This window comes from Leucopleurus acutus (genome assembly GCF_964270905.1).
Source record: "Leucopleurus acutus genome assembly, chromosome: 21".
In the NCBI taxonomy this organism is placed as follows: domain Eukaryota; kingdom Metazoa; phylum Chordata; class Mammalia; order Artiodactyla; family Delphinidae; genus Leucopleurus; species Leucopleurus acutus.
Window position 1 is genome coordinate 13010333 of NC_139163.1, and position 18828 is coordinate 13029160.

At 45.1% G+C, this 18828-nt stretch overlaps 1 protein-coding gene across 1 annotated transcript in view; it reads right to left on the reverse strand.

Moving 5' to 3' along the window:
• The window catches only part of CENPU (centromere protein U), a gene marked incomplete at its 5' end in the record, with an annotated part of 43756 nt that overhangs the window by 13629 nt on the left and 11299 nt on the right, over positions 1-18828 (reverse strand). Inside the window, 5 exons of the mRNA XM_082863623.1 lie at positions 2141-2311; positions 2761-2821; positions 6869-6974; positions 11341-11458; positions 13216-13264. Of these exons, the coding sequence (XP_082719749.1) occupies positions 2141-2311; positions 2761-2821; positions 6869-6974; positions 11341-11458; positions 13216-13264 (505 nt within the window). The remainder of the gene's footprint in view (positions 1-2140; positions 2312-2760; positions 2822-6868; positions 6975-11340; positions 11459-13215; positions 13265-18828) is intronic.

Genomic DNA, 18828 nt, shown 5'->3' on the forward strand with positions numbered 1-18828 from the left:
AATAGCTGCATAATCTTAGATGGGGACCCTGGGCCTCAGGTGAGATTTCAGTCCTGGCTGGCACCTTGACTCCAGCCTCTGAGACCCTGAGCAGGGAATCCAGCTAAGGTGAGCCTGGACTTCTGACCTATAGAAACTGTGAGGTATAAATGTATGTTGTTTGAAGTCACAAAATTTGTGGTATTTTGTTATGCAGCTACTGAGAACTATTACAGAGGTTGAGTCCCACTGAGTTAGAGAGGCTTGGAAGACACCTTAGGCTTTCCACAGATTGGCCCTAACGAAGGATAAACCACACTACAGCAGTTCAAGATGATCAGCCAATAACTAAGGTACCTATTAGAATGAAAGTCAGCATTCAGAAGAAGACACAACTCAAAACCTCAACAACCTACCAACAATGTGCAATACACAAAAAGTGTCAGATTAAAAATGTTACACAAAAGATGTAACCTATAGTCAAGACAGAAGAAGTACTCAAAAGAAGCTGACCCTGAGACAGCCCAGATACAGTCATCCCTCAATATCCAAGGAAGATGGTTCCCGGATCCCCCATGGGGATCCGCTGATGTTCAAAGTCCCTTTTCTAAAATGGTGTAGTATTTGCATGTAACCTATATACATCCTCCTATAAACTTTACATCATCTCTAGATCACTTATAATACCTAATATGATGGAAATACTATGAAAAGAGTTGCTGGTGCCTGGCAAATCCAACTTTTGCTTTTCTGGAACTTTATGGAATTTTTTGTCAAATATTTCCAATCAGCAGTTGGTTGAATCTATGGATGTGGAACCTGCAGATACAGAGGACTGACTCTACCTGACTTAGAAAACAAAGACCTTAAAGCAGCTGTTATAAATATGTCCAAAGAAGGAAATGATGGTCTTAATGATTATGCAGATAGGGAATCTCAGCCAAGAAGTAGAAACTACGGGGGGGAAAAAAAGGAAATTCTGGAAATTCTAGAACCCAAAAGCATGCTACTGAAAAGGGAAAGTCACTGGGTGATGTTTTATTTCCTGTGGCTGCTATTATAAACGACCACAGCTTCGTGGCTTAAAACAACAGAAATTTCTTCTCCCACAGTTCTGGAGTTCAGAAGCCTGAAATCCATTTCAATGGGCCAAAATGAAGGTGCCGGCATATTATGACATATTAAAAGCTTGATTAAAAGATATTATATATTGATATGTCAAGAATCTTAAAATAGGGGCTTCCCTGGTGGCGCAGTGGTTGAGGGTCCACCTGCCAGTGCAGGGGACACAGATTCGAGCCCTGGTCTGGGAGGGTCCCACATGCCGCGGAGCAGCTTAGCCCGTGCACCACGACTGCTGGGCCTGCGCTCTGGAGCCCACGAGCCACAACTGCTGGGCCTGCGCTCCATAACTATTGAGGCCCGCGTGCCTGGAGCCTGTGCTCTGCAACGGGAGAGGCCGCCACAGTGAGAAGCCCAAGTACTGCAATGAAGAGTAGCCCCCGCTCACCACAACTGGAGAAAGCCCGTGCACAGCAACGAAGACCCAATGCAGCCAGTAAATAAATAAATAAAATTAAAAAAAAAAAGAATCTTAAAGTAGAATACATACGACCCAGAAATCTTATCATAGCAATTTCTTCTAAGGAAATGATCAAGGATGTGCATGAAGATTTAGCTAGAAAAGAAAATCATCAAAGCACTTACATTTTAAAAATTACAATTGCTCATTAGTAAGAGATTAAACTATGGCACGTTCATGAATGAAATGTCATGCATTTATTAAAATGGTATGTAGAATACTTAATGACAAGGATATGGTTCCACTTAGGGTGAGAAAAGCTCAATAAAGAATTGAAGAGTATAGACCAAAAAATGTGGTGGTTATTTTATTTTTGGGGTGATGGAATTATAGGTGATTTTATCTGCCCGTCCATACCTTCCAAATTTTCTAAAATAAACTTATTTTTATAATAAGAAAAGTGTAAAACTTATCTTTTAAAAGAAGTGAAGGAAAAAGAGAAAATGCTTTGTTCTCCTCCTAGACATTTTCTATCAACTTTTTTTCTTTCCAAGGGGATAGCAGACACTCTCCTACCAGCTGACTTTCTGTTTCCAGGGTCCCTTTTTCAACAGAGGGCTTGGCACCAAGGGGTCCCACCTTTTTAAGTGTGACCGATTCAGCTGGTTTCTCTGAAGGTTCTGAAGATGCTGTAGCTGAAACAGCTTCACGTTGTGTACTTAAGTTCTCTGCTGGTTTAACTTTTCTTCTTACATCACTTTCTTCAGTGCTTTCAGATTCATCACTAATGGGCTTGAGTTTTCTTCTTGGCTATGTCAAGAAAACAGCATTACTGTTTTGAAAGTACAGATGCTTATCATTCCTATTGTATTAGAGAACCATAAAGTCCACATTTCTTATCTCTAAACTTCAAGACTGAATGCAATAGGAAGATGGCAACATGATGAGCGGATAGGACGAGAAACCTTGACTAAAGGGCTCCAAGCAGACGCTCCCAACAAATCACTCTGCCTTTGTAAACCACCATCTAAACACATTACACGAACACTATGAAAACTGACAAGGTACACAGAGATTTGAGATCTCTGTAATGAAAAACACTTCAGATATAAAAATATTTCATTTTTATTAAAAAATCTTCTAAAACATTATATACTCTTTATGAAAAATATTGCTACAGAACATTTTCTCTATTTGCATCCAACTTAACTGGATATGAAATATCTTACAATTTAAGATAGGAGAACATGCCTACATACCTTTTTTGCACTAATTTTTACAGACTCATTTTCACTTGCTTCAACGTCAGAAGTGTCCGAACTGTACCAAAGAACAAACCATCAATATCTTGCACACATTTCATTTTTATTGACACATGTCTTCTAAAAGCTGCTCCTCCAACACAAAAACAAGCTCGATTTATAAGATTTCCCACCTGTCACGGGCGGGCCTGCCACCTTCCCAGATTTACTGGTCATCTCCCACACCTTCCCACACCCAGGCCACATCAGTTCGGTGCTGGCAGGCAAGTAAGTGTCCCGTAACTGCAGTACCTCATGGTCCTGTCTGAGAACCGCTCTTTTCTCCCCATCACCACTCCCAGGTGTACGGGCCATCATCTGTACTAATCCACAGACACTAGGCCCATGCTCAGGGGATAGAAAAGGGAATACCTTCTTTTATCCTTTGAAAAGGAAAAAATAACCCTAAACTTCTGGTGAGAGTTCATTTTTTTCATTCAATTCAACAAACATTTATTTAACACCAACCTCAAAATGCAAGTACAAGGAATAAAATTACTTGAAAAATGAGGAGCCTTCCTTTAATGGGTTCACTGACTGGTAGGAAGGCCAAAGACGGTGAGTGGAGAGGAGATGTGGAGAAATGGCTGGGGAATCAGGAAACACATCACGGTTATGAGACTTGAGATGACTTTTGAGAACACTTTTCCAGGCCAAGAAACAAAGGTAAGGGGATTTAAGGAAGAAGGAAAAGTAAACATAAAAGCACAGGGGTGTAAAACAGCCTGGCCCGTTCGACGTACGGGAAGCAGAGTACAGAGCGAGTGTCTTGCTAAATAGAAGCTAACACTATGGAAGAAGCCCAAGGCCAGGGCCGGGGAGGCTCCGAGGCGGCCAGAAGCATCCTGCTCAGACTTGCCTGTGCTCGGCTGCCGCGCCAGGGCGACCCTCGCGTGGCAGCCACTGCTGCCGGCCTTCCCTTCAAAGCTGCCCACCACCTGGGGTCGGCCAGAGCTGTGAGAGCTGCGCTGCAGTCTGGGGCCATCTCTGCTCAATCCGGATTCTTCCACCTGTAACTTTCCCTGATGTTGCTAATAAATCTCTTCAATTCTCACTCTGCCTCAGGGTCTACTTACCCGAGGAGCCAGACAGACACAGGGGGCCCCCATACCACGCCTACAGGTTGGGGGTGAGGGAGCTAAGGCCCCCATGCTAGACACACGCACTGGAGGCGGGGGCGGGGGGTGGTGGTGGTGGTCGCACAGACGAAGGGACCAGCAGCAGGTGCCTGAGCCGTGGCCACAGGGAGGCGGAGGGTGTACGGAGAGAAGAAAAGCAGATTCTCAGGGAGCCACAGGCCAGACAAAGGAGGCCGGTCAGAGAACAGAAGGTACCGGGATCGGTTCCCAGACAGCTCTGTGGGGTGACTGGGTGACAGCAGGACCATCAAGCTAGAGAACACCAAAGGAGCTTGTTGACACCAGACGAGGGAGGAACGATGGAGCTTGGTTTCGGCTTTGTTTGAGGTGCCTATAGGCATCTAGGGAAACGTGGCCAAGGTGCAGGACAGCTGCGGCCTCGGGAGAGGCTGGGCAAGAGGGAGACCTGGGGTCAGCAGCTTATGGGTCGTTAAAGCCACAAGAGGAAGACGGGGGAGGGTGGAGAGGAGAGGGTGAGAGCAGACTCGCAGACACAGAAAGAGGAGAGGAGATCTGGGAACAAAGAACCCGACAGCCCTGGACAGGCCCGGGGGCCTGGCTGCTGATGCCGCGTGAGTCCTGGGGAACACTGCCGTGCGCTCCCTCTCTCCCCACCCGCGCCCCTCCCCGTGCATCCCTTCTGCCCGGACTTCCTTCTGTATCCATATATAAGCCCGGTCTAACCTACCCAAATAAAGTTTTTTGTCTGGACGTATCACACCACCAAAACCAAGATTACCAAGGACATCCACACTGTTAAACCGACCCATGTGTTCAGACCTTCCCCGACTGGCGTTTGGTCCTCCTGAGGACACACACTTACTCACCACCCGCCCCGCCTCTCCCGAGCACAAACCCTCTCCTGGCTTCCTCCTTCCCCCTCTGGCCACTGGTCCTCTCTCTGCTTTGCAAGCTCCTTCTCCACCTGGACAGATGCCAGGCTTTCTTGCAGGGTGGTCCCAGGTCCCCGCCTCCTCTCGGCCCACCGTCTCTCCCTGGGAGCGCTCACCTGTGCCTACACCTCCTGTACCAAACCACTTCAGTCTGAACTCCAGCTCAGCCCCTCCTGGGAACACCAGACCCAAGTACACAGCAGTCTCTCTAACATCTCCACACCAAGTTCATGACCGCCTCACGATGACAGGAGTACTCAATCTCCTAGGTAGCCCTGTCCTACTCAATGGCACAATCTCAATCCACTTACACGACAGAAAGCCAGGAGTTGTCCATGACAAATAGGATTAATTTCACCCATGTTCAGATGAAGTCACAGAAGTCAAGAAGAAAATGACCAACACTAGGAAAATGGAAAAAGGATATAAAGAGCGTGAAGAAAGTCAAGGACCTGTGAAACATATAAGAGATGCTATTTAACTCAGTCATGAGAAAAACACAAACTAGAACTAGACTGAGACAGCATATCACACTGGCATAACTCCAAGTCTGATACCACGCTGGTGGGAACGTGGCAGTAACTATGAAAACTGCTAGCATATTTCATTTGACTGAGGATTTCCCTTATGAACACATTCCACAGAAATATAGGCACATATGTGAAAAATACAGGCACGTGTGTGAAACGGCATATGTGCCAGGTTACTGACTACAGCACTGCTGGTGACAGCAGAAGACTGGAAACAACCCAACTGCCTGTCGATCCAGGACTGGGGAAACAAACTATGCAAGATCCAAACTGTGGAAAACCTGCGACTGTGAACAGAAGAATGAGGAAGCTCCATATGCACTGATACGGAAAGATCTCCAAGATACAGAGAGCGGAAAAAGCCAGGTAGCAAGGTATCCTGCCTTTTCGAAAAAGGTTAAAACTCTGTATTCTTACTTTGATGTGCACAAAGAAACTGTGAAAAGACATATAAGAAATTAATAGTGGGGGAAAAGGAAGAAGTGGATGCAGGAGCTGGGTGATGGTGGAGAGGACGTAAAGACTATTATTAACCTTTTAATATTTTTAAACCATGTGAATGTGTCACCTATTCAAAAATTCTTCTTGAAAAATTATATTCACCGCCATTTAAAATGAACTGTGCGGTTTTCCAAATATTTGGCTTTTGTTACCAATTTCCAATAACAGCTCATAGAAAAACTGGAGTCTCCCAAATAACCAAGTACCAGTGCAGAGAACCTCAGAAAGATGGCCTCATCTAGATTTCCCCAGTGCAGAGAACCTCAGAAAGGTTTCCCCAGTGCAGAGAACCTCAGAAAGATGGCCTCATCTAGATTTCTGCCCAAGTGGGATACTTGTTTTAAAAATACAGTTTTGTTACTTTCAAAATATAGGAACTAGAACTGACCTATTACCTAACAGAGGTCCTTAAGTCAAGGATTTGCTCTAGCTAATAATTTTTAGTTAGTACTGCAGCTACTGAAGACTTCTGCATTGTATGTGCTCTCGAGTTGCCTCTGTGGTGTCATTTTTACAGATTTTCCTGACTCAGGCCTCCACATAAATCTGAAAACTCAAATCAATGCAGCTTAGGGACCATGCAGCTGAAATTTACAACAGACTGCCTTTCCTTTGGGATTATCAGCTTCTCTTCCCTATTCCCACCCTGAACTAGAAAACATATCTTTTGTGACAATTAAGCATATTTGTAAATTAAAGGGACCTCTCAAAATCATCTAAAATTCTACGCTCCTGAAACCTTTCCCCTCCTTCTTTGTTTTACCTCAAAGCTAAACCACCTTCACTGGTATGTTTTCTAGGATAATCAGGTGTCAGTTACAGTTATTATAAGTAATGTCAATTACTGAAAAACTGCCTTTTCACATCCCAGTCTTCTCGAGGGAAAACATAAGTTGGCTCAAAAGATCTTTAAACAGTTTTGGTTTTATAAGCTTCTATCTTAAAGAACGCCTCAGAAATCCCATTAACCATGAGTAAACAGTTGCTTGAGATCCACCCGTACCTTCTTTTTGCTTCTTTTCCTTGAGGAGTTGAGGGGAGAGATGACCCGCAGTGCTTGGAGAATTCTTCCTCATCAGCATATATAGCAGTGCTGTGTAAAGGAGGGTCTACAAAAGATTTTTTAAAAAGGGCATTCAGAAGTCTGGCTGTCTGAGCAGTATTCAAGTTTGTTCCTTCACACTGGAGTATAAAGCAACCTGTGTTTAAATGGCTAACAAAATCAAAACCAATTACATGTGCTACTTATGATCTCACACCTCAACAAGAAAAAATGTAAACCACTTCACCAATAAATACATGGATAGTTAAGCTATAACCTTACTGTCCTTATATATTATATGGAAACTTTTAAATGAGCTAAAAGATAAACAGGAGGTCTGACACTCTTTCCTCACCTGATGGAGCATCACACGTCTACCTGGGAGACACAGCATGAACAACAAACTCAGGTCTGGAGTGCCTGCCCCACTCCTGCACTCCATTACCCCCCCGAGTGCCTGGCGCAGGGTGGGCACTCGACATCTGTGGACGACTAGCCCTTTGGGGAGGGACCCCAGTCCTTCCGCACTTCCCCTCCTCTCTCCTTTACTCGAGAGCCTTGAGCTAAGCGTAAAAAGTTAACTGGAATGGGGACTTGCCTGGTGGCACAGTGGTTAAGAATCCGCCTGCTGATGCAGGGGACACGGGTTCGAGCTCTGGTCCTGGAAGATCCCACATGCCGTGGAGCAACTAAGCCCGTGCGCCACAACCACTGAGCCTGCACTCCAGAGCCCGCGAGCCACAACTACTGAGCCCGCAAGCCACAACTACTGAAGCCCGCGCACCTAGAGCCCATGTTCCGCAACAAGAGAAGCCACCGCAGTGAGAAGCCCGTGCACCGCAACAAAGAGTAGCCCCAACTAGAGAAAGTCTGTGCAGCAACAAAGACCCAACGCAGCCAAAACTAAAAAAAAAAAAAAAAAAAAAAAAAAAGTTAACTGGAATGAAGATAAAGGAGATAATGAGATAATGAAGATAATGGAGAAACGGAGATAAAGGAGAAGAGACCACATGGCCTTGGTGGGAGGATGCTCCTACCTGCTGAGGAAGAGGGGGTGTCACAGGAGAGGCCTCGGCAGCCTGGCCTGGGCTTGTGGCGGGGGAAGGAGGAGGCCACCAGAGTGGAGTGAATGGCTGCAGGGGCGCCTGGTAACGGCCAAGCACCCATCTCTTCACGCTCAGGCTTTAGCGTGCTGCACACATTTAAATGTTCTCAGATTTAAACGTTTCAGCTGCTCATATAATGAACATAGCAACTGCACAATTTTAAAGTTAGTAATATACTTTGTATTGGCCTCAACTAGGCAAAGGGCTTTATTTACTTTACTACTGGGAATAACAAGGGAAAAAAAGAAAACCAGACCAATTTTTAATCTCCATATGTAACCAGTCACACAAGCTGTACTCCTACTACTCAACAATAAAAAGTTAAATAACCTGATTTCAACCCAAGTAAAGGATGTGAACAGACACTTCTTCGAAGAAGATACAGGCGTACCTCGTTTTATTGCACTTTGCTTTATTGCGCTTTGCAGACGCTGTGTTTTTTACAAATTGAAGGCTTGTGGCAACCCTGCATTGTCAGATGATGATTAGCAATAAAGTACTTTTTAATTAAGGAACGTATATTGTTTTTTTACACATAATGCTATTGCACACTTAATAGATTACAGTGTAGTGTAAACATAACTTTTATACGCACTGGAAACCAAAGAATTCGTGACTCACTGTATTGCAATATTTGCTTTATTGCAGTGGTCTGGAACCGAACCCACAGTATCTCCCAAGGTGTGCCTGCATACAAATGGCCAATAAGCGCACTGAAAAGATGCTCAACGTTAGTCATTAGGGGAATCCAACTCAAGATCACACTGAGATACTACCGCACATCCATGTGAATAGGTATTATTGAAAAAAACAGAGAGGGCTTCCCTGGTGGCGCAGTGGTTGAGAGTCCGCCTGCCGATGCAGGGGACACGGGTTCGTGCCCCGGTCCGGGAAAATCCCACATGCCGCGAAGCGGCTGGGCCTGTGAGCCATGGCCGCTAAGCCTGCGCGTCCAGAGCCTGTGCTCCGCAACGGGAGAGGCCACAACAGTGAGAGGCCCATGTACCACAAAAAAAAAAAAAAAAGGAACTTCTGACACATGCTACAACATGGATGAACTTTAAAGACAAAATGCTACATGAGAAAAAGGATACAAAAGTACAAATATTGTATGATTCCTCTCACACGAGTGGTCAAATTCATATAAACAGAAAGCTAGAAGAGGGAGAGGGGAGCGAGGTGCCGTCGGCTATTGGGCAGAGTTTCATTCAGGGGAAGGAAAGGACAAAGTCCTGAGGACGGATGGGGTGATGGCTGCACGACGACGTACACACTTAACGCCACAGAACCAGACACCAAAATGATTAAAATGGTTAATTTTGTTATGTATATTTTACCACACAAACACAGTGAGATACCATTTCATACCCATTAGGATGGCTAGAATCAAAAAGTCAGATAATAACAAGAGTTGATGAAGATGTGGAGAAACTGGAACCCTCATACATAGCTGGTGGGAATGCAAAGTGGTACAGCTGCCGTGTAAACACTTCCTCAAAACGCTGAAGCAGAATCACCACATGACTGAGGTGTACAGTTGGCCCTCCATATCCATGGGTTCTGCATCCACAGATTCAACCAACCAGGGACTGAAAATATTTTGGGAAAAAAAAATTCCAGAGAGTTCCAAAAAGCAAAACTTGAATTTGCTGCACACAGGCAACTACATACATAGCATTTCTATCATATTAGGTATTATAAGTAACCAGAGATGATTGATAGTGAACAGGAGGATGTGCATAGGTTATATGCAAACACTATGCCATCTTCTGTTTGTTTTTTGTTTTTTTTCCTGGCCACACCATGCACCATGTGGGATCTTAGTTCCCTGACCAGGGATTAAACCCGCACCTCCTGCGTCGGCAGTGTGGAGTCTTAACCACTGGACCACCAGGCAAGTCCCCACTATGCCATTTTATATAAGGAATTTTAGCATCCTCGGACTATGGTATCCACGGGGGGTCCTGGAACCAATCTCACATGGATACTGAGGGATGACTACATTCTCAAGAGACATAGAAACACATGTCCATACAAAAAACTGGTACATGAATATTCACAGCAGGGTAACTCATAATGGCCACAAAGTGAAAACAGTGCAAATGTACATCAACTGATGAATGGATAAAAAAAATGAGGTCTATCCACACAATGGATTATTGAACTATAAAAATTTTTAAGAATGAAGTACTGATACTACCACATAGATGAACCTTGCAAATACTACACTAAATGAAAGAAGCAAGTCACATATGACCACATACATAGTGTATGATTCTATTTAAATGAAATGTCCAGGATAGGCAGATCCATACAGACAGGAAGTAGATTTACGGTTGCCAAGGTCTGAGAAAAAGAATAGGGAGTGATTACTCCTGGGCATGGAGTTTCTCTCTGGGGTGATTAAAACGTTCTGGAATAGAAAATGGTGATGGTTGTACAATTTTGTGACTATACTAAAAGTGAATTGAATTGTACACCTTAAAAGGGTGAATTTTATGGCAAGTGAATTACATCTCAATTTTTTTAAATTATGATTTCTTTTAGATGAGTAGTTAAAACATTTTTATCAAGTCATAATAAAAGGGGTATTCTGGTAATGATTACTTTTCACCCTACAAAATGTACAATATTTTCTTTTATTAACAAAAATTAGACTAGAAATATTAGATGCCAAGTTAAAAATACGTGAGAAGTTGTATGTTTTCAAAATTCCCTTAAAACTTATTCTGCCAAAAAACGTCTGATTACTGCTTCTAGATGTGGGCGCACATGGCACATTCTGCATCATTTCTGGCCTCTAGAGTGGCCAGTGACACACTGACAGAAGCTGTCCCATCTGGACAACTCACCCCTGGTCAGTACGTACCAGTCCTGTCTTCCTAACACTCCAAGGAACACAGGTGAAGCTCTCCTGAAGCATCCTCTGCCTCAGTGTGTTTAAGAAAAGGAAAAATTATCCCTCTGCTCCTTCCTAAATTAAAGCCCCTTACCGAATGACTGCTGGAGGTATGAAGTGAGAAATATATTTTATATTCCTCTTGTTATAAAGGTCTACAACAGGTGTCCTAATGTGGCTGGCTTGTTGACAAATGCTACTAGGAGAGCTCCACTTTGACAACACTTAACAGAGTTCTTAGTTCCAACGTACCTAGAAGTGAGAAAAATTAATTCAAATTACCAAATACTCCCCAGAACATTGTATTCATGTGCAGACAACCTCGCTTTTGTATTTGAAGGCATTTGTATATTTTTATTAGTAACTAGCCTAAACGCTGTTGCTTGAACCACTTTAAAGATTTTAAGATAAAGATTTAAAATACTAACCAAAGGTTTCATAGGGTTCTTCATCTTTCTCATTTTCACCCAGCCTGCCAATGCTTGAGATCCCAGAATTATCAGGAAAATCAAATACATCGGTAGGCTTGTGCTTTTGGCCAGCTTCCTAAAAGTGAATAAAGTTCAAAGTCATTGAATTGGCCCTCCCAAAATGAACATTACAAAGCTGATTTACGTGGCAAGGATCCTCCCGCTATCACTGCTGCCTAAGAAGTGAGCCTTCGCACTCTTGGGGGGCAGAGGCTCTTCTGATCATCTGAGGCAGGGGTTGGGAAGCTTTCTATGAAGGATCGGGGGTAAGCACAGCTGACCACTGAACAACGCAGGGCTCAGCGGCGCCCACCCTCTGCGCAGCTGAAAACCCCCGTGTGACTTTGCAGTCGGCCCTCCCGATCCAGGGTTCCACATCTGCGGTTTCAACTGCAGATAGTGTAGAACCTACTACTGAAAATAATCTGGGTAGAAGTGGACCCTCCCAGTTCAAGGGTCACCTGTATATTAGACTTTGCGGGCCGTGGGGACTGGTGCCACTACACAGTGCAGCCGTCACAGTGTGAAAGCAGACAGTGGCAACGCAGAAAGAAGCGGCACGGCTGGGCTGCAATCCAGCTTTGTGTGGATACTGAAATTTGACTTTCATATTTTCACATGGCATGAGACACTCTTGACTTTGCTTCAGTCATTTAAAAATATAAAAACCACCCTTAGCTCACAGGGCTTTACAAAACCAGCAGGCAGGCTAGATCCGGCCCACAGGCCACAGCCTGCCAACTCCTGAGCCCGTGTGGGCCTCGCCCCAGACACATGCCCATGAAAGTTCCTAAACACAGAGGTTAAAAACTCCTGATTGCAGGAGAGAGACGAGGGCTTACAGGGCAATATACTAATAAGCCCCAGAAAGACTGCCCCTCAAATCCCAATGAAAGATAACATACAGAAAATGGAGAAACATCCACAGTAGCTCTGGAAAATGTGGAGGGCTGCGATTAACAGACAGGGAAATATGAGAAATCCTGGAAGATATGCAGGAGATGGAATAAAACTGAAAGACAAAACAGACACTACCACTCACAGACCCTCAGGGAAAAATGTTTCACGGAGTGTGTGTGGGTAGAACGAAGGCCAAAGAGGAGCTGACACCCTCCATCCTCCCAAAGCAGATGGGCCCGTGTAAGGCAGCTACCTTCCCGAGGAGGGAAGAGGACCGGAAAGCTGAAGAAACCCTTCCAGAGAGGAAAAGGGCCCCCTCCAAACGGGGAGGGGGTTAGGGGAGCAGAGGGGAGAGACCGTGCAAAAGAGAAAACCAGGGGAAGGGCACAGAGCAGGGAGAGCTCCCGACGCCCGGGCACCCCCAAGCAGGCACTATCAGAGGTCGTTCATGTGAATTTCCAAGGCCAGTTGGACAAGCCGCTGGAAAATACTCTGAAGTGAGCTAGCCAGAGGGTTAAACAAATGCACCTGCCTTCCACAGACATTTACTCTAAGACTCCACCCTGAAGTAAAAATACCATGCGAATGTGAAACTAAATGGAATATTATGAAATCAAACTGTGGAAAACTGTAACAACATGGAGAAATGGCTACAAGTGACAAAAGCAAAACACAGAACGTTGTACAATTGTTCAACGATGTCGATTATCCAAATGAAAACGAAACCAGCCTAGGCCCAGAAAAAGATTCAAAACATTAGCAATGGCCATTTTCTCCATTATACTGGAAAGAATAGGAGGAAAAGGAATATGCTTTTTCACAAGAAAACACTGAGCTTACCAAGTCTACGAAACTCTGAGTCTCCTATAAAACGTTATTTTGTATTGTCAATTACGAGAAAAATTATATTAAAATATAAAAAAGATAACTTACATCTTTCGTGGAATGTGTTCTTCCTACAGTGTTCTTTGAATATCTCGTACTAGGAAACAGCAAAAACACACACAAGAGTTAGGAAATACTTAAAAATAACTTGGGGAAACACCAGAATTACACCTCATCCAAGCATTTTCTTTCCAAACTACATTCCTTGTTAGCTGCACTAACAATGTGCACATGATGAAATTCAGGTAATGGCAAAATCCTTTTAGAAAGCAGAACCCGTATCTCACACACTGAGTTAAATTTTTTATAGGGCAACTCATAACACCTACGTATAAATAGCATAGCTCTGCCCTCAGGGACACAGAAAACTAACGCTGTCGTCATCCTTGTCCCTCAAGTCGCAATCAACAGCAATGGCTGGCGTTCTGCAGCAGCGAGCAAGAGAGCTATCTCTCTTTCTCAGGCACTGGACCCCCGTTCCATCCGTGCCTGGCTCTCTTACACACATTTTCTCATTTAGCTCTGAAACAGTCCTCAAGGTAGAAGTGAATCCCACGTTCCCGATGTGTATTTGCCCAAAGCCACACGTGGCCAGGAAGGAGGGAAGCCTGCGTTAGCATCTGCATCAGTTCAAACCCAGAGCTGCCCTCTTTCCGCCCTTCAGGCTCCCTCCAGTGGGCATTAGGATAAAAGGATAAAGTTGCGTACCTTCAACGGAGCTTAAAGTAAACAAGATATGACAATAGTGACCAGAAGAAAAAGTGGAAATATGAAAGGTAGGAAATAATCCCGCCAGGAACTATGCTTTGAGTATCCTCTGTGGTCCAGGCATGGTGCCAGGGCTGGGGGGATGCCCTACACCACCACGCACAGGCCCTGACTTTCAAAAGTGCCCTGCAGACACCCGTTAGCGGAGAGCAAAGTCCGTTTAGTGTCTGAACGAGTATTTCTTTGTGGAACAAGTATTTATTTGATATAATTCCAAACTTAGAGAAAAACTTAGAATACTCCAAGAAACTTCTGTATACCCTTTGCCTGCTTCACCAACTGTTTACATTTTGTCTCACCTGCTTCCTGTGTGTCTGTGTATGGTAAACTGGGGACACTGCAGTGTGTCTTTCCTAAGAGGGTGTTACCTTGTGTAGTCACAGTACAACTTCCGAATCAGGAAATTTAACACTGACATCATTATCTAATCTACAGTCCATATCCAAGTTTCATCAACTGCCCCTTCATGTCCTTTAAGGTTTTCCCCCAGCATTTAAAAAAAATACATACAAGAGAATATAAAACATAAGATTTCTTAAACCTTCGGTTTTATTATGTGTGTGCGTACATGCACGTTTGTGTACCCGTTGTGATGTAAAACATCATTACTGTGAATTACAGTAAAAAAAAAAAAAGTTGGAAAACTGTTAGAGCAGTGGTTCTCAATCCTCAGGTATAGAATCACCTGGAGGGCTGGTAAAAACAAGACTGCTTGGCCCCAACTCCAGAGCTGCTGATTCAGGAAACCTGGGGTGGCCACTGGGAGTCTGCATGTCCAGCAAGTTCCCGGTGGAACCACATTTGAAAACCACTGCTCTATTTGATTCTCAGACCCAAAAAAGAAGGTAGAGCAGATACTAGTTTTACGGCCTTTACGATTCTGGGGTTCAGAAAAGTTAAGTGACATCAGTGGTCACACAGCCAAGTGATAGGGTGAGAAACCAGATCATACAACTTCTTAACCCACTCTTTCCACCCTTTCTTGTCTTGTCTGTGCTCAAAAAAGTGGTCAAGTTCCCTCCTCACCTTAGGCTAGGAGCAAGGTGAGGCTCCCAAAAGATGGAAACCTCGGTGATAACATACGTAAAATATTTTGATGTATGCGCATTAGTGCGTTTTAGGGGGAGGGATAAACAGATTTCAGGAGTCTCAAAGGCAAAAATGTTAATATGTACGTGTATACGTGTGTGGGGGGCGGAGGGAGGGAGGGAGGGAGAGAGAAAGAGAAAAAACCCCACTGGCCTATCAGATAAAGTTTCACTCTTGTCTGCTGAGTTTCAGGCCCCTTATTCTTTCCCAACCCTCCTCCCCACTGGCCACGGGAGCCTAGTCTCGTTTACTTAACTGCCCTGCTTCGTCCTGCTCCAGCCTGGCCCCTACGCTGTTTGGCTGCCTGCACCCTCACCCGCATCTACAAATGCACCTTCTCCAGACCGCCTTCCCACGGCCCAGGTGGAACTCCTAAGGCCTTGAGTACCAGCCGGAGCGCGAAGCACGCCGAGGCCCCTCCAGCCAGGACAACACAGGGCCTTGGATGCACTCCAGACGCCGCCAGCGAGACACGTGCCCATGAGTCCATGAAGAATAACATTTTAGAGAGCAGTTTTGTAACCTATTTTAAAATGCAAGCCCTTTTTGATTAAAAAAAAAATGCTTGACTCATCCCGGCTGGAGGCCCTCTTTAAGAAAAACAAGCGGCAGCTGGGGCCCCCGCGGCGGGAGATTTAGTTCAGCTTTACAGTCTGTGGTTTGTGTTACAAAAACAAGCAGGGTCTTGAAAATAAGAACACTGACTACCAGCCGGAGTGTAAGCGTCACTAGAACGTAATGTCTGGCAAGTAGTAGGCACTCATTATTTGTTAGTTTCAAAATATCTGGAGTCTACTTTAGGCTACACTCACCCACACAAAGTAATGCTGACACTAGCCAACGTTCTCTCCTCCCCGCCGGCCACGGTTTTAAACTGCCTCCTTTAAACCTCACCGTAATCCTTCCAAGGTGGGACTATTATTATTCCCATTTTACCGACGGGGAAACCAAGGCCCTGAGAGGTTAGTCACTAGGACAAGTTGCACAGTGGCAGAGCCAGGGAGCACGAACAGCTCCGAGAGGCCTAACCCCCAGCCCGGCGCTCCGAGACGCCACAGCACTTACCCCGAGCGCCGCACTAGCCGCAGCGAGGCCATCTCCGCCTACCGCTCACTGCGCCGGCGCAGCTCCGAAGTTCCCGCCAAACCCCGCGCTGCTTCCAGCGACCAATCCGGGCCGAGCACGCGGGCACGCCCCCTCCCGAGCTTGCTTCCTACAGGGCCAGGGCTCCTCCCCGTCCTAGAGCGCGAGAGAAAACTCGGCCTGGCACAGCGCGAAAGCGGAGCTGGAGTTTACGCCTTACAAGCAGTTCCTGACGGGTCCACGAGACGCCAACGGTTTCCCGGGTTTTCCCTCACCCCACGTCCGCCGCGCACGTTTTCCGCGCTCCTGAGCCGCCAGGGCCCGCCCCAGGGGGCGAGGAAGGGGAGGAGCGAGTGCCGGAAAGTCAGAGGGCGCTCTCCCGCGAGGGGCGGATCCAAACCCAGGGCGGGGCGCGCTGGGTGCTTAGGCGCCTGCGCAGTTGTCTAGTGTAATGCATTGGAAATAGGCTTTGACTTTTACCCTGCTGCTGCCCTGAAGCAGTGGTGTGAGCTTGGCTTATTATTTCTACCCCAGTTTCTTCATTCGTAAATGGGGAGGGCCCCTTTTAATATTCTCTGATTCTTTGCTTTGTGTTTAAAAATGTACTATCCTGCAAAAGAATGATGTTGGACCTTTATCACACCATAAATAAAAATGAACTTAAAATGGATCAAAGACCTAATTGTAAGAGCTAAAACTCTTAGAAGAAAACATAGGGCAAAAGCTTCACGACATTGGACTTGGCAATGATTTCTTGGATGTGACAGCCAAAAGCACAGTTTGGGATGATGAAAAAGTTCTAGGTGGTTAATGGTGGATGGTTGCACAGCAGTGTGAATTACATAAGTAACTACACTAAGTTGTACAGTTAAAAATGGTTAAAATGCTGAACTTTATGTCATGTACAGTTACCACAATAAAAATCATTATATTTCATGCGTACTAAAGAATATAACATATATAACGTAAAGATAAAAAGGAGCACCTATGTGCTCACCACTGGGTTAGGAAAGTAATAACGGTCATTCCTTCCACGGATAACCACTCTTCTGATTTTGTGTTTCTCATTCCCATGTTTTTCTACCTTGATATATCCCTAAATGATGTATTAATTATTGTATGTTTTGTTTTGTTTTGTTTTTTTGCGGTACATGGGCCTCTCACTGTTTGTGGCCTCTCCCGTGGCAGAGCATAGGCTCCGGACGCGCAGGCTCAGCGGCCATGGCTCACAGGCCCAGCCGCCCCGTGGCATGTGGGATCCTCCCAGACCGGGGCACGAACCCGTGTCCCCTGCATCGGCAGGCGGACTCTCAACCACTGCGCCACCAGGGAAGCCTTATTGTATGTTTTTAAACTTTATATAAATGATATTTGGTATGTATTTTGGAAGTGCTGTTTCTTCCTCATGATTTTTAGGTTTTATCCACATTGATGGATGTAGCTGTCATTTATTCATTTTCACTGTCTTTGGAAGGCATTAAGTAAATACACCACATTTTATTAATCCATTCTCCCGTGTATGGAAACATCAGTTGTTTTCAGTCATTTGCTGTTTGTTACCAGCAATGCCATGCTAAACATTCCTGTAAGTGTCTTGCAGGGCACATATCTAAGAGACAAGGATAGACTTAGTAGTACTGTTCCTGCCTCATGGGATAAAGACATTTTCAGCTTTATATGAGAATGCCAAGTTCTACGCACCGTTTTACAGACTGTACAATTTACAGCCCCATCAGCAGTGTATAAAAGCCCTATTGGCTCCACATACTTGTCAATACTTAGAATTTTCAAGACTTAAATATTTTTCCCTGACTAGCAAGTTGAAATGGTATCCTATTGTGTTTTTGATTTGCATTTCCCTTAAGTTGATCATCTCTTCCTTGTTTATAGGTCCTTCCTGATTCCTCTTCAGTGAAATACCTGTTCACCCCATCCAGGAATCATTTGGGCAATTGCCACGGAAGAGTAAATCGCCTGTGAGGATTTGAAGGTAGTTCCCCTCTGATGCATAGAAATAGGGTTCCTGGAATCACTGAAAGTTGTCACCAGTAAGAGTGTGGAAATATAGCTCCATTTCCCAGGAAAGGGTTTACAGTCAAACCTTTTGTGCTTGTACTTCTTGTCTTTCTGTTAAGACAAGAAGAGGTTCAGCACCCTGGATGGAAGTAAAATCTCAGCCCAAGTAGGTTTAAATGATAAAGGAATTTATGAGCTCGTGTCCCTGAAAAGTCCAGCGGTAGGATGGCTGTCCAGCTCACTTGGATCTAGAGGCTGGAGAAGCCATCAGGGCTCTGAATCCATTTCCCTGCTCCTCTTGGACCTCAGCTTTTTCCTCAGCCTGGGTCCTGCCATCATCATCCCCATCCCCATCATCATTGCCTGGACTTACTGAGCATTTACCATGATCCAGGCATCGTTCCAAGTGTTTAGTATAATGAAGCCATTTAACCCTCTCAATAACCCTCTGTGGTAGGCGCCAGAATCCCACTGCGCATATGGGGAAACTAAGGAGCAGCCCCACAGGAGGTAAGTGACTGCGGTGACACAAGATCTGAGGATTCTGGCCCAGAGCCTGCACCTGGCGCTCTTCCAAGTCTCCCGTCGGAATTCCACCCTTCAGAGAAAGAGAGCAGCTATGTCCCAGCACTCCTTCTCCAGAGATTTACTCTAACTGGACCAGCTTTCGTGACATGCCTACCTGTATTAGTCAGGGTCCCAGAG